General features: G+C 39.8%; 1 protein-coding gene across 1 annotated transcript; it reads right to left on the bottom strand.

Moving 5' to 3' along the window:
* Positions 1-1,102: 1,102 nt before the first annotated feature.
* FAM177B (family with sequence similarity 177 member B) lies at positions 1,103-4,658 on the bottom strand. The gene is made up of 4 exons (XM_023203563.2): positions 4,485-4,658; positions 4,123-4,189; positions 1,631-1,728; positions 1,103-1,285 (listed from the first exon to the last, which is right to left on the bottom strand). Exons 1-4 carry the CDS (start codon positions 4,656-4,658, stop codon positions 1,103-1,105), a joined length of 522 nt encoding a protein of 173 aa, XP_023059331.1.
* Positions 4,659-14,207: the final 9,549 nt, after the last annotated feature.

Genomic DNA, 14,207 nt, shown 5'->3' with positions numbered 1-14,207 from the left:
CAACACTGAGCTATCACATGGAGAACACCTGTCTGGGAAGCCACCTAAACTGACAGTGGACTTCTTAAGAGAAAGAAATAAACTATCTTGTTTTAGGACACTGAGGTTTTGGAGGTGTCTGTGCAGCATAATCTATCTTATCCTACTATATTCAACTAACAACCCCTTATGCTCCAGGACTACTTTTGTCTTTGATTTCACATTAAATTAATTCCAACTTCCTCTTCTCTTACAGCTACAATTTCAGTTATATATGGTTGCATAACAAACCACTTCAAAGCTTAAAACAACAACAAATTATTATTTCTCGTAATTCTGTATAACAATAACAAGCAAAGTCAAGTCACTCTTATTTTACAAAGGAGACTGGAGCTCAGAAATCTGGACACCTCAAATAACACAACTAGTAAATGGGAGAAGTGAAACTGGAACTCATGTCTTACTACTGCAGGCCCTGTGTTTTTTTCCTTTTTGTTTTTTACTATTACTGTTTCACAGTTACTTTGGCTGGCACACCCTGTGTTATCTAACAGTGATTTCCGTGTTTGATCTTTCCAGGTTTTGAAAATTTCTTGACAAATGAATAAGAAAATAATCCATTAAAAATATTTTTTCTAGAGCATATATTATTTATTGATTGTTTTAATTTGGAGGGATGTACCTGATTCTCAAAGATCTTGATAATGATCTTATAACAGAGCTATTAGCAATGTTTACTTATTGTAAAGCAATCCCCAACTAAGCCAGGATGGTTGTTGGAAGTACACACCTATGTCAAACCCTGAAAGGGGATTTATTTAGACTTTGTGTTGCCCAAATTTTCTTCTGAGGAATAGACATTTATGCTACTATGCAAATGTCAGTACTCATTGGACTTGTATCACTGGGGTGGAGTTTAGGTGGGGTGGCTTGCATATAAAAATTATTCTGAGAAAGTGTCAAAAATTACTCTCATTATTGCTTGTAATTCCTGGATGCTTGAGACTAAGTTACATGGAGATTAGAATCAGATCTGGCTCAGAAGTGCTACCTCTGGTGTTGTTGCCATGGTAATCAATGGCCAAGGAACAGAGATCCAGGGAAACTATAGTCTTTGCTGCCATCATGAGCTAGGATCTGCCACCAGACCTTCCCTGGATGAGGTGCTTCGCTGAGAAATGGCTTCTGCTGTGTCCTGTTGTATGGTTCCATACTCTCGGTCCCCAGCCTCCAAGTGACACTTTTCATTAGGAACCTCAGCTGTCTGGGTCTTTGATCCATTCCCTTCACTTTCGTTGTCACTTTTCTGTTTTGGAGAGAAATAAGGAAATGTTTAACTGTACAAAGACCTCTGAACTCCCCCTCTTGTATATAATGCCCACGTAAGAAGCTTCTACTTTAAGCAATCTCAGGCTTCACACCCAACTACCACACAGCTCATGGCATCCTAACTTCACAGGAGTGAGGCAAATATGAAGAAGTGTCCTGGGGCAAGGAGAACAAGAAAAATAAGTCAGTCTGACTATGGGAGCTTGGTGAAACTATAGTGCATGATGACCAGGTGGGAAAAATACTTTTCTATACTGGCCTAAAGTTGGAGCAATCAATATTCCCATCTCAGGCCCCTTGTCTCCACCAGAGTGTCACATACCTTGTTTTGTATCCTATAGTACTCGTTTAACACATACTGATATTTGGGTTGAGTAAGACCGAAGAAGACAGCAAATCTTCCACCAAGGAATTCACATGCTAAAAGAAAGAACAAGCACTTGCATAAACTGAATTACTAACTAAAGCTTCGCATCAGTTGAGATGCCCAGAGTTTAAACTACTCTGCAAATGACCTATTACTATACCTAACTTCAAGGCCGACAAAACATTTCAGTTGCCTTGGCCTCTCAAAGATTCTAGGATTCGAAGGAAATTTGTCAAATCTTCTATCTTTATATGGGATTATATATAAACTATTTTTTTCCAGATGTATATATCAGGAGAGATTTTCAATATACTTTCACAACAGGTATAGCATGGGTCCTGAGCAATCAGAACAGGTACTGCTCATTATCCCCATGCCTTCCAGCTAAACATCCACTCCAAGTGTATTTCAAATTAAACCCAAACTCAATCCAGTGTTACCAAGACCCACATCAGGAATTCTTCCATGCATCCAGACAGACTTCTCAGAAGACATTTAAGGCCTTCCTTGTCTGCCTTCAGTAGCAAGGTGGCCTGCAGGCTCAGCACTGGGATTGTTAGAGTCAGGGGTAAAGGCATAGCATGATTAATGAGTGGTTTCCTAAAGATGTCTCCTAGAAAAGTTTTCCTTTACAATTACAGGATTTCCGACAGCCTTCTCTTACCCCCCAATTATAGGACTTTCTGATTCCTCTGACTCATTCTACCTCTTGGGATATTGCTCATATAGGGCATCAAAATGATGCTATTTTAAAATATGTCTTATCTTTTCATGAATATGCTATCTCTTTGTCCTGTTTATTTGCTGCAGTGCCTAGTACATGTGTAGAAGATAGGTTTTTTTTAATATTAAAATAAATCTTAGGAAGCTTTCCTGTTTACGACCTACTAGAATTTTAAATTGAAAAAGTTAATTACCAGTATCAGCTGGGTTCTAGCTCCATTCAGACAAAATCTCTGTGTAGAGAGACCACAGCACTGACTGCTAGCATCTTTATGCCTCCACTACAATCTTGAAGCCCCAGTCAGGAGCATTTTACCACTGCAGTTCTGTTTGGAACTTACAAGGAAGCTAGGCTCACCATGCATCCTATCCCTGCAATCTTAAATCAAAACCCAACATGCAAATCACTCTTCTTCTCCATACTCTCAATCCCATATTGAGTTTTGCTTCTTTTACGCAACCTAATCTTCTCTGATTCTCTCCCTCTAAAACATATCTTTTCAAACCCTTTTGCCTTAACCTAAGTGTAAAGAGCTCTCTGGAAGACAGCATTTTTTTTTTTCTGTTAACATATTATGGTCAGAGTAGGTTTAGTATTCACTGGGATTTTCAATGTAACTTCCAAATCACTAACCCTCTGCGCTTGTGTAACAGAACTTATTTCTTGAAGGTTCATACCATCTGCCTAAATCACCCCATCTTTACTTTTTACTGTAATCTAAAGACTCCCTGGTCACTTTCATGGTCCTCAAGCTAGCCTTAGCCAGTCACACCTCCGTAGCTCTCTTAAGGTGCCTCCTCCATATGTCAGCATGCCCGAGTCTTCCAGGTCAGAGTCCCTATGCACTTCCTACCCTGGCAATTGTGACAACAAATTATAATTGCGAGCATGTTTGCTGGTCTATACGATTCACTGAATATTGAGCCCCTTGAAAGCAGAGACTGTCATTCATCTTTGTGTCACAGGGTCCAGCACAGTGCTGAGCATATAGTAGACACTTACTAATGTTTTTTAAATGAATGAATGAAGATCAGTTTCTAAGAGCTATTAATACAACTTCTATTTTCTCAGACTCTTAAAGTAGTTTGCCTTCTTATCACATTCACAAGATGTGCAAGTTAGAAGGAAATGAGTAACTAGATGTTGTCAACCATGTCTTAAAAAAATTGGTGAAAGTCAAGCAAAATAAGATTTACTATTTTAGTTGTTATAAATATTCACTTAGCCCATTCATTATGTCCCTAGGAGGGATCAATAAAGTTCATGCTTATAATAAAGCAGTTATGTTTAGGGAAGTTAGAAACTTAGAACTGCGTCATACAACAATAATTGTTTTTTAACTTGGAAGTTTATTTAGGTGAAGAGTCAACCCAGGGAGGACTGATTATTGCCCTCAAATATGGGAAACTTTGTCCTATGAAAGACGCATCTAGACCAGTTTTGTATGGTTCTAAGAAAGGTTAAGTAGGAACTTTAGAAGTAGATAACATTTGGGCCGAGATAAGAATTTCCTGATGAGAGTTGGTAAAATATGAAGGGTCTGCCTGAGGATGCGAGGTTCTGTGCCTTTGGGAATGAAAGCTTGGCCCAGATCTCACTTATTCAGGATGCGATGGAGTGGCTTACACAATTGGAAGTCCCACATAACTCTGAGGGCCTATCGATATATATATATATATATATTTGTTTAGGATAGAAAAAACATAACCTTAGCAGTACTTACTAGAAAATGAGGTGCTTGCTATCCGTCCTGCCCAAAATCGCAGGTAGGGTCCCCAGGAAAGTTTAGACTGAAAAAAGGAGAAATCGAGATAGAGTAATTAATAAGAGGAATGGTGACTGCAGATTTGTTTTAATGTAGAGATTTCAAAATGCTCTACGTAATATGTTCTATTTTCTCTGTCACAGATGAAGAGACTAAGATGATTAAAACTATAAGTTGCCTACACATGGATCTAGAAAGCAAAAAAGGAGACCAAGGACTTAGCTTAAAGCTATTCTTTCTATACAGCTTATCTGGCTCAATCTCTCGTTCATTCACCGCCTCCCTCACCATGTTCCCTAATATTGATATACTAAGCTTACAGGGTCAAGTGGTGAATTTGTGCTCTGTTCCTCTTTTTCCTCTTCCTCCTCCTCCTCTGTGCTATATTCTTCCATGATGTCTCCGTCAACAAAATGGATAATCCTTTTAGGAGTAGTCTTTTTGGAAGGTACACTCTTCTCTAGGTCTAACTGCTGGAAACCGTCTATCTCCATAATGAAACAAAACAACTAGAAAATTAAAAACAGGGCACCTTAGGGCAAGTTACCCAGAGCTGAGGGTTATCTAGTTATTTTCAATGGATAGTAAAGACAGAATTCAGAAGTAATCACAGTTGTGACCTCATCAATTCTTCAAATCCAAAAAAGGATTGTTCTGTTGTGTACCAAAATGGAAGAGATTTGATAAGTAGTGAAAATGTGAACTTTCAGTCTTCAAACAAAAGTGTCAACAGGGTTTTCTTACCTTTTGTTAACGTTAAAACCCATAATTGCTGGAAGGAAGGGGTCACTGCCCTGCAGAAGTTTCTTGATTATTTCAATAAATATTGAGAAGCAATGTAGGAAATGGTTAAGAGTACAGACTTCATATGGACAGGAGAAAACATGTGCAAAGTATATATTTGGTAAAGGACTTATTTTCAGAACATGTAAAGAACGATTACAATTCAATAGGTAAAAGGCAAATAACTCAATTAAAATATGGGCAAATAACAAAGATATATAGACGATGAATGTCATTAGTCATTTGGGAAATGCAAATTAAAATCATAATGAGATATCATAACATACCCACTGTAATGGCTAATTTTTTTTTGTTTTTTTGAAGCAGACTTTCACTCTTGTTACCCAGGCTGGAGTGCAATGGCATGATCTCGGCTCACTGCAACCTCTGCCTCCTGAGTTCAGGCGATTCTCCTGCCTCAGCCTCCTGAGTAGCTGGGATTACAGGCACTCAACACCATGCCTGGATAATTTTTTGTATTTTTAGTAGAGACAGGGTTTCACCATGTTGGTCAGGCGGTCTCAAACTCCTGATGTCAAATAATCCACCCATCTCGGCTTTCCAAAGTGCTGGGATTACAAGCATGAGCCACTGTGCCTGGCCTAAATTTTTCTGGGGGAGGTGCAGAGACAGAGTCTTGCTCTGTCGCCCAGGCTGGAGTGCAGTGGTGCAATCATGGCTCACTGCAGCCTTGACCTCCCGGGCTTTAGCGATCTTCCTGCCTCAACCTTTTGAGTAGCTGGGACCACAGGTGTGTGCCACCAAGCCTGGCTAATTAAAAAAAAATTTTTTTTTTATACAGATGGGGTCTCACTATGTTACCCAGGCTGCTCTGGAACTCCGGAGCTCAAAAGGTCCTCCCATCTTGGCCTCCCAAAGTGCTGAGGTTACAGATGTGAGCCACTATGCCTGGGCTGTTAAAAGTTAAACATAAAATCTTGTAATTTCACATCTAGATATTTATCCAAGAGAAATGAAAAAATATGTCTCCCTAAAGATTTGTATGGGAACGTTCGTGGCAGTTTTATTTGTGAACGCCCCAAACTGGAGTCAACTCAATGTCCATCAACTGATGATGGATAAACAAAATGTGGTCCATATATTTAATGGAATGCTCCTCACCAATTAAAAGTAATAAACAGTGAAGATTTGCAACACTGTAAGGGACTCTCAAATGTATTATGCTAAGCAAAAGAAGCCAGACACTGCGTAGTATATAATTCCATGTATGTAGAAATTTAGAAAAGGCAAAATTATAGTAGAAAACAGATCACTGTTTGCTAGAGGAGAGTGGGTAAGGGGTTAAGGTTAACTATAAAGTGACAGAGGGAGCTTTTTGGGGTGATGGAAATGTTCTAATAGATATCATGATCATAATGTTGGTTACTTGACTGTATAATGTGTCAAAATGATTCAAATTCTACACTTAAAATTAGTTCATTTTATTGTATTTAAGGTATATCTTAATAAAGTTGGAAAGCTTTGGAGACAGACTTCCTGGATTTAAAATCCCGTTATGTAATATCCCAGTGTCTTGGTTTTCTCATCTATAAAATAATAGTATGAAATGATACAGTGGCAACCTTATAAAATTGTTATGAAGAGTAAATGAGTAAAGATACATAAAGAAGTTAGAACAATTCTTAGCAAATGGTAACTGGTTAATAAAAGCTGGCTATTATTAAGTACCTATAATTTACTTAGCAGTGTATATGTCAGGCAGTATTCCAGTGTTGTAAGCATACGTACACATGTATTATTGCTTTTTTTTTTTTTTTTTGAAACGAAGTTTCACTCTTGTTGCCCAGGCTGGAGAGCAATGGCATGGTCTCGGCTCACTGCAACCTCTGCCTTCCAGGTTCAAGTGATTCTCCTGCCTCAGTCTCCTGAATAGGTGGGACTACAGGCACCCACCACCACCCCTGGCTAATTTTTTGTACATTTAGTAGAGACGGGGTTTCACCATGTTGGCCAGGCTGATCTCAAACTCCTGACCTCAGGTGATCCACCCGCCTCGGCCTCCTAAAGTGCTGGGATTACAGGCGTGAGCCACTACACCTGGCCTCGTATTGTTTTAATTAATATTTAAGATATTTTAAGATTATATCAACAAATATGGCTGAACTGATGTAGAATAATTCTTCCTATTCCAAACACGCAGAAATGCTGGATGAAATTAAATGAAAACGTTAAATCATAAGTACACCAAGGAAGTAGAAAAAAGAGATAGCCCTAGGGATAGAGATGAGAGAGAGAGGGGCAGGGGGTTGAAAGCGAGTCAGCCAGTCTAGATGTCAGAATAAGAGAAAGAACAAAACTATAAGTATGAGCTGAAGCCAAGATGGTTGCTGGGGGGTTCAGAACCAGATATAGGCCTTGGGGCTGGAGTTTTAATACCCATAGAGAGAGGAGAGTCCAAATCTCAGATCTCATGAGTGTGGAGAGCTGAAATGAAGTCACCTGCATAAAACTAAGATAATAAAATACTATCTTATCTATAAAATATGGACAGGAAAATCTATCCCCTGGCTTGCAAAAGTAGCAAAGTATTTGCTATCTCCTAGCAACAAGGGTAGAAATAGTCACCTAAAAAAATTGGAAACCCCTGCCAGTACCACATGCTGGTGTGTGGCCCAAATTCATAGTCCTCATATGCTGTGAAAACCTAAGATAAAGCTGAGTGAACTAAAGGCAGTGTAATCCACTGAACTCTGTCAGACGTCAAGTACAAAGTTATCTTGGAGGAATAATTCAACAAGACATGGTATACTTAATCTCCACTAAAAACAATTCCTGGCTGGGCATGGTGCCTCACGCCTGTAATCCCAGCACTTTGGGAGGGCAAGGCAGGCGGATCGCATGAGATCACGAGTTCCAGACCAGCCTGGCCAACATGGTGAAACCCCACCTCCACAAAAAATAAAAAATTAGCCAGGCATGGTGGCAGGAGCCTATAATTCCAGCTAATCAGGAGGCTGAGGCACTAGAATTGCTTGATCCCAGGAGGCGGAGGTTGCGGTGAGCCGAGATCATGCCATTGCATTCCAGCCTGGGCGACAGAGTGCGACTCTGTGTCAAAAAAACAAAAACAAAACAAAACAAAACAAAACAAAACCCCAACAAATGCCTGCTGAGGATGTGCTTATTGTAAAAACTTACAAACTACATGAGGAAACTAAGCATCTGGAGGAAGGTTCAGCTGATGAGAAAACTGGAAGCGTCCTCACCTGAGAATTAGAATGATAGGACAACAGGAAGCTTTAAAATTAGTGTGCTTAATATTAGGTTGGTGCGAAAGGAATTCCATTTTTTGCCATTAAAAGTCATGGAAAAACCACAATTACTTTTGCACCAACCTAATATATTCAAAAACATAAAAGAGGCAAAATATAAAATCCCAAAAGAAGGCTGACTTGAAAAAAGTCAGAAAAATTGCAGAAAAAAATTGCAGGAAAAAAATATCGTCACATAGTGGTAAGTTGGATATTGATTAAGCATACGAAAAAATCTAAGAAAAGCTCTCACAATATAGTATAATTTATGTTGGAGTGTGGGATGAAAGAAAAAGAGATATATATTTAATGTGAAAGAAACGTTAGGTGATAAAAATAATAGATGAGAAAGTTCAGTACGTCTAATAGGAGTTTCAGAAGTGAATACAGGCTGGGTGCTGTGGCTCACACCTATAATCCCAGCACTTTCAGAGGTTGAGGCAAGAGGCTCACTTGAGGCCATGAGTTTGAGACCAGTCTGGGCAACATTGTGAGACTTTGTCTCTACAAAAGAAAGAGAGAGAGAGAAAGAGAGAGACAGAGAGAGAGAGAGAGAGAGGAAGGAAGGAAGGAAGGAAGGAAGGAAGGAAGGAAGGGAGGGAGGGAGGGAGGGAAGAAAGAGAAAGAGTTGAGCAAGGTGGTGCATGCCTGTTGTTCCAGCTGCTTGGGAGACTGAGGTGAGAGATTTGCTTGAGTCAGAGTTTGAGGTGACGTTGCAGTGAGCAGCGATTGTGCCACTGCACTCTAGCCTGGGAGACAGAGAAGATGCCATCTCAAAAAAAAAAAAAAAAAAAAAAGAGTTCAATATCCAGCTAAACAATAAGTGGGAGTAATGTAATGATACATTCAGACCTACAAAAACTGAGCATTAACCATTCCGGCATCTTTATTGAAAGATTAATAATAGGAAATTCTATGTCAAGAAGAAGAAAACTAAACCCAGAGGTAAGAAAAAGTAAGATGTCCCAGGCATGGTGGCTCATGCCTATCATCCCAGCACTTTGGGAGGGCAAGGCTGGGCCGGGAGTTCAATATCATCCTGGCCAACATGGTGAAAACCCGTCTGTACTAAAAAAAAAACACAAAAATATTAAATATTAGCTGGACTTGGGAGCATGCGCCTGTAGTCCCAGATAATCAGGAGTCTGAGGTGGGAGGATCGCTTGAACCCAGGAGGCAGAGGTTGCAGTGAGTTGAGATTGCACCACTGCACTCCAGCCTGGGTGACAGAGCAAGACTCTGTCTCAAAAAAAAAAAAAAAAAGTAAGATGCAATAAATATAAGTAAAAAATTAGTAAACAGGATAACAAACCCAGGCGCGGTGGCTCATGCCTGTAATCCCAGCACTGTGGGAGGCCGAGGCGGGTGGATCACGAGGCCAGGAGATGGAGACCATCCTGGCTAACACGGTGAAACCCCATCTCTACTGAAAATACAGAAAATTAGCCAGGTGTGGTGGTGTGTGCCTGTAGTCCCAGCTACACAGGAGGCTGAGGCAGGAGAATCGCTTGAACCCAGGAGGTGGAGCTTGCAGTGAGCCGAGATGGTGCCACTGCACTCTAGCCTGGGTGACAGAGCTAGACTCCGTCTCAAAAATAAAACAAAAAACAAAAACACTATTTTGGTGGGGACAGTATAAAGACAAAACAGTATTAAGTATTAGATAATAACAAAAAATGTAAGTTGACTTCTAAGTATTGTTTTGGGATAGGCTGGATAAGATATGTTGTTAAGTATGCATATTAACAATTGAAAGGTAAATAGACAAATAATGGAATCAGAATGTATAGCTTCAAAGCCAGCAGAAGAAAATAAAAAAGAAAAGAAACACTCTGAAAGAAGGCAAGAAAGAAGAAACAGTAAAGAAAAATCATGATTAAAAGAAACACTAAATAAAATATTAGCATTAATTCCAAGTAAGTCAATAATCATAATAAATGCAAATGGATTGTCAGCCATCTGTTAAAATGAAGACTAGCAGATCGAATTTTAAAAATATTTTATGGGCAATGCAAACATGATTTGCATACGCTTATATATATATGCAAATAAATCACCAAATCTTATTGCTACAATGCTGAGTTTAATGCCTTTGTCAAAGGTCAGAGTTGCAAAAGATCTGCCAAAGGTTACATCTGTCATCCACAGCAAGATGATGTGATATCTGCCCTGTTTGGGGACCTCTGAATGGTACATGTGGTTTCCCCTGAGTATCATAACCATATGATACATATGGTGTATCATAGAAAAGCCTCAGTAAGAAGTAGGAAGAGGTATTATCATTTAGTTTCTGATGCTGAAGAGCAGCAAAAAATACCCATTTTAATTTGGTATGTAAGATCAACAATATGTTACGCATAATACTATTGCACAAATAAATACTATCAGTGCCGTAAGAAACAAAGCACGTTCTGCAACAAACAAAAGAAAATAAAACATTTTCAAAAAGTAACTTACATGATTCCTCTGTATTTTTCATTAATTAGTGATGTTGAAAGTAGTATAAATTTTGATGTTATAAATTGTTCAATAGATGATAAACTTAAGAGTTAAGGGTTCTGTAGGCTGAGGCCATACAGTGCATTTGGATATGCTGACGTGGAAGTGTTCTCTTGCGTGTCTTACAGGGTGGAACATGTTTGAGTTGTGGGAAGGTCAATATTTACACATCCAATATTAGCTAAGCCCAGCAGTTCTCAAAATTATTTTGTTATGAGAATCATCTGGGGGTCTTTTAAATAATTTCAAAGACAGGCCACACCGCAGACCACTTAAATCACAATCTCTGTGGATGGAACTCAGGCACTAGTATTTTTTGAAGCTGTCAGGTCATCCCAATGTTCAGGCAAGTTTGGGGACCAGTGCCCTAAAGAGAGTGAGAAAAGAAGAAACTTTGAAACTGAAACAGAAAGAGACTTGTGATTTAGGGATTCGGTGTATTGCAGAAAGCTTAAACATCAGGCTAGTTGTAAGACATCTTGTCTATTTTTTTTCCAAGAGGCTTTCTTGCTTTTGACTTTCTGAACACTTCTTCACCCTGCCCCAAGCTAAAAAACTTAAATAAGAAACGTTTAAAAATAAGGCCTAATAGTCTCATTATAGTCAATTTACTCCTCTTAAGACTGTCCAAATTCATACATTTCCAAACCAAATGAAACACACACATCCTTATCCCCTGTACACCTGGCTCGCCTTTATTAGCTTACAGACTGATGATATCTGTTGGCTCTCTGAAAATACCAGTCTTCGTTCTTCATGATCATGGTGTTGTGCATTAATAGCCATACACATCTTTAAGTTCAGAGGGCTCTTTGGGAGGTTGGAGGGGAGTGGAGAGAGACTGTGAATGAGCACAAGAGTGAACACTAGCTAGCTCACAGCTGGTTTACTGAATGTTTTTCTGCCACCTAATGGGCATTTTAGAATATGCTATGCAAAATTCATCTTTGTAATCAGTGCATGTCACACAGAGGGGTCTCAATAGTGAACAGCTTGGAACTCAACTTATTTACAAAAACCTTGGGAGAACTGCTAGCTTCACACCTAGATGTGGATGTTTTCTAAGTGATCTTCTTTTGGCTTCAGTTTAATTTTTTTTCTTTTTTTGAGACACAGTCTTGCTTTTGCCCAGGCTGGAGTGCAGTGGTGCAACTTCAACCTCCCACAGGTGTGTGCCACATGCCCAGCCTTTCTTTTCTTTTCTTTTTTTTTTTTTTTTTTTGGGTTTTTTGTAGAGATGAAGTCTTCCTATATTGCCCAGGCTGGTCTTGAACTTCTGGACTCGATCATCCTGCCTCAGCCTCCCAAAGTGCTGGGATTACAGGCATGAGTCACTGCACCTGGCTCAGTTTAATTCTTGGGAGCACTTCTACATTTTGTTTCTTAAAAACCCCAAATATAGATTATGAAGGATAGTTCCTAAGTATGTAATGTAATTAACAGGCCATATAATCTCTCTGACTTTTTAAATATTGTATTACCCCAGGGCTCAGTGATTGGACTTCTTTTCTATCTCCTTTCTTGATGATCTCCTTTGGCCCTATGGTTTTCAATACTATCCACACACAGATGATTGTAACATTTATATTCTCCAGGTCAGACTTTTTCCCTGAATCTCATAGATCCAACTACCTGCTTGACATCTCTTCTTAGTTGTCTAATGGACATCTCAATCCTAATTTGTCTAAATCTTTGCTCACGCTGTCAGTGCAACTCTCCCTCCATTCCCCCAGCATGCACATACTCACACATTTACCTCTACTCTTCTGGCAGCCTTCTCATCTCAATAAATGGCAACTTCCAGTTGATCAGGCCAACTACACTAAAGTCATTCTTGGCTCTTCTTTAATCACACCTCACATCAAATCTGCCAGGAAATTCTCTTGGATATTTCTGGAATCATACTTTTCATTACTCCACTGCCACCACCCCGGTCTATCATCTCTCACCCATGCTATCGTCTCTCACCTAGTTATTGCAGCGGCCTCCTAATTGGCCCCCTCCAGTCTATGCTCGAAAAGGAGCCAGAATTGTTAAATTCTAAGTGAGATCATGTCATTTATTTGCTTAAAACTCTCTAGTGGGTTCCCGTCTCACCTAGAATGAAAGCCAAAGTCCTCACAATGGCCTAAAAGGCTGTATATCTAACCCTTATGAGTTTTCTGATGTCATCTTGTACTACTCTCCCTCCACTGACATCACTCGAACACGTGGGTCTTCTTACTGCAATTCCTTGATCACACAGGTCCGCCTTCTCTCTCTGCAGAGAGCTCTGTGCTGGCTGCTCTATTAGTCTTTCTTTCCTTAGACTGTTTCCTTGCTCATTTCCAGTCTTTAACTCAAATGGAGACTATGCTGAGTTCCGCTTTCAAGGCAACCTCCCATTGCCTTCACCACTACCTTCTGCATCTTACCTCCCGTTTCATTTTTTCTCCTTAGCACTTACCAACGCTGAACACTTCATATTCCACATGTCTCTGTCTTCCCTTTCCTCCCTGTCCCACTCCTTGGCAGAAGGGGAAGGTTTTACCTGTTATGTTCACTGCTGTATCTTCTGCCCCTACAATGCCTTACACATAGCTGGAACTCAGTATTTGTTTAACAAATGAATCATACATGTAGTTAATGTTAATGGGTGGGAGGAGGTATATAACATTGGAAAAATAAGAACAGACTTGTAACTGTCTTTCTTTCCTACTTTAGAAATGACTATCTTCATTTAAGATTTTTCTGATTACATCTATCTATGAATCATTTCATTTTAATTAGCTCCTTCACTGAAACACAGCATTGTAATCTGTACCAAGAAAATAACACACTAGTTCTACATCTTGGCATTCAGTTTCAATAAGTAAATATACTATTTTAAGTATATAACACTTAAACATTTTTCTAGAGTTCTTGGCCATTTTCATTGATCTAGAAAATGTTTTCAAATGGACTATGTTAAAATTCAGCTGAGAACTGACGCTGAGTCATCACACTGGAGCTAATGAGCGTTGCTTGCCCGGAGCTACCAGTCCCCCTTCCTGCTTCCACCTTTCCTTCTTCTTAGGTGGTTGAAAGGTCAAACCCCTGGTGAGAGGAGAGAGCCAAAGCCCCACTGTGTGCCTCAGATGCAGTTTCACAGCACAGTATTCACTGACATTTCTCTAGGCCCCTTCGCCTGAGGGAACTGGCCTTCTCCAATCAGTGACTCGCAGTGTGTGTGTCAGGGTCAAGGGCAGAGTGAGGAAAAATGTGAAATAAGAAATCACTGCTGCTCCTTGAGAATTACAGAGCATCACCTGGCAGGATTTTTGTATCCTTATTTTCAGTATTAAACCACACACATGCACCCCACTTGCCTGCATGCCTGTCCCACTGTGGTGTTTCCCAACATTTTTTACATCATGGCAGATAGAGAAAATTGTTTGGAATTCTGGAGGCGACCAGCCTGGGAGCTCCAGCCACCTTAAGTGCTGTCCAGCTAGCCACCCAGAAGGCCTC

The sequence above is a fragment of the Piliocolobus tephrosceles genome, chromosome 1 (assembly GCF_002776525.5).
Source record: "Piliocolobus tephrosceles isolate RC106 chromosome 1, ASM277652v3, whole genome shotgun sequence".
NCBI classification, from domain to species: Eukaryota; Metazoa; Chordata; class Mammalia; order Primates; family Cercopithecidae; genus Piliocolobus; species Piliocolobus tephrosceles.
The sequence above is the reverse complement of the archived record's forward strand: the minus strand, read 5'-3'. Positions and strand labels throughout refer to the sequence as shown.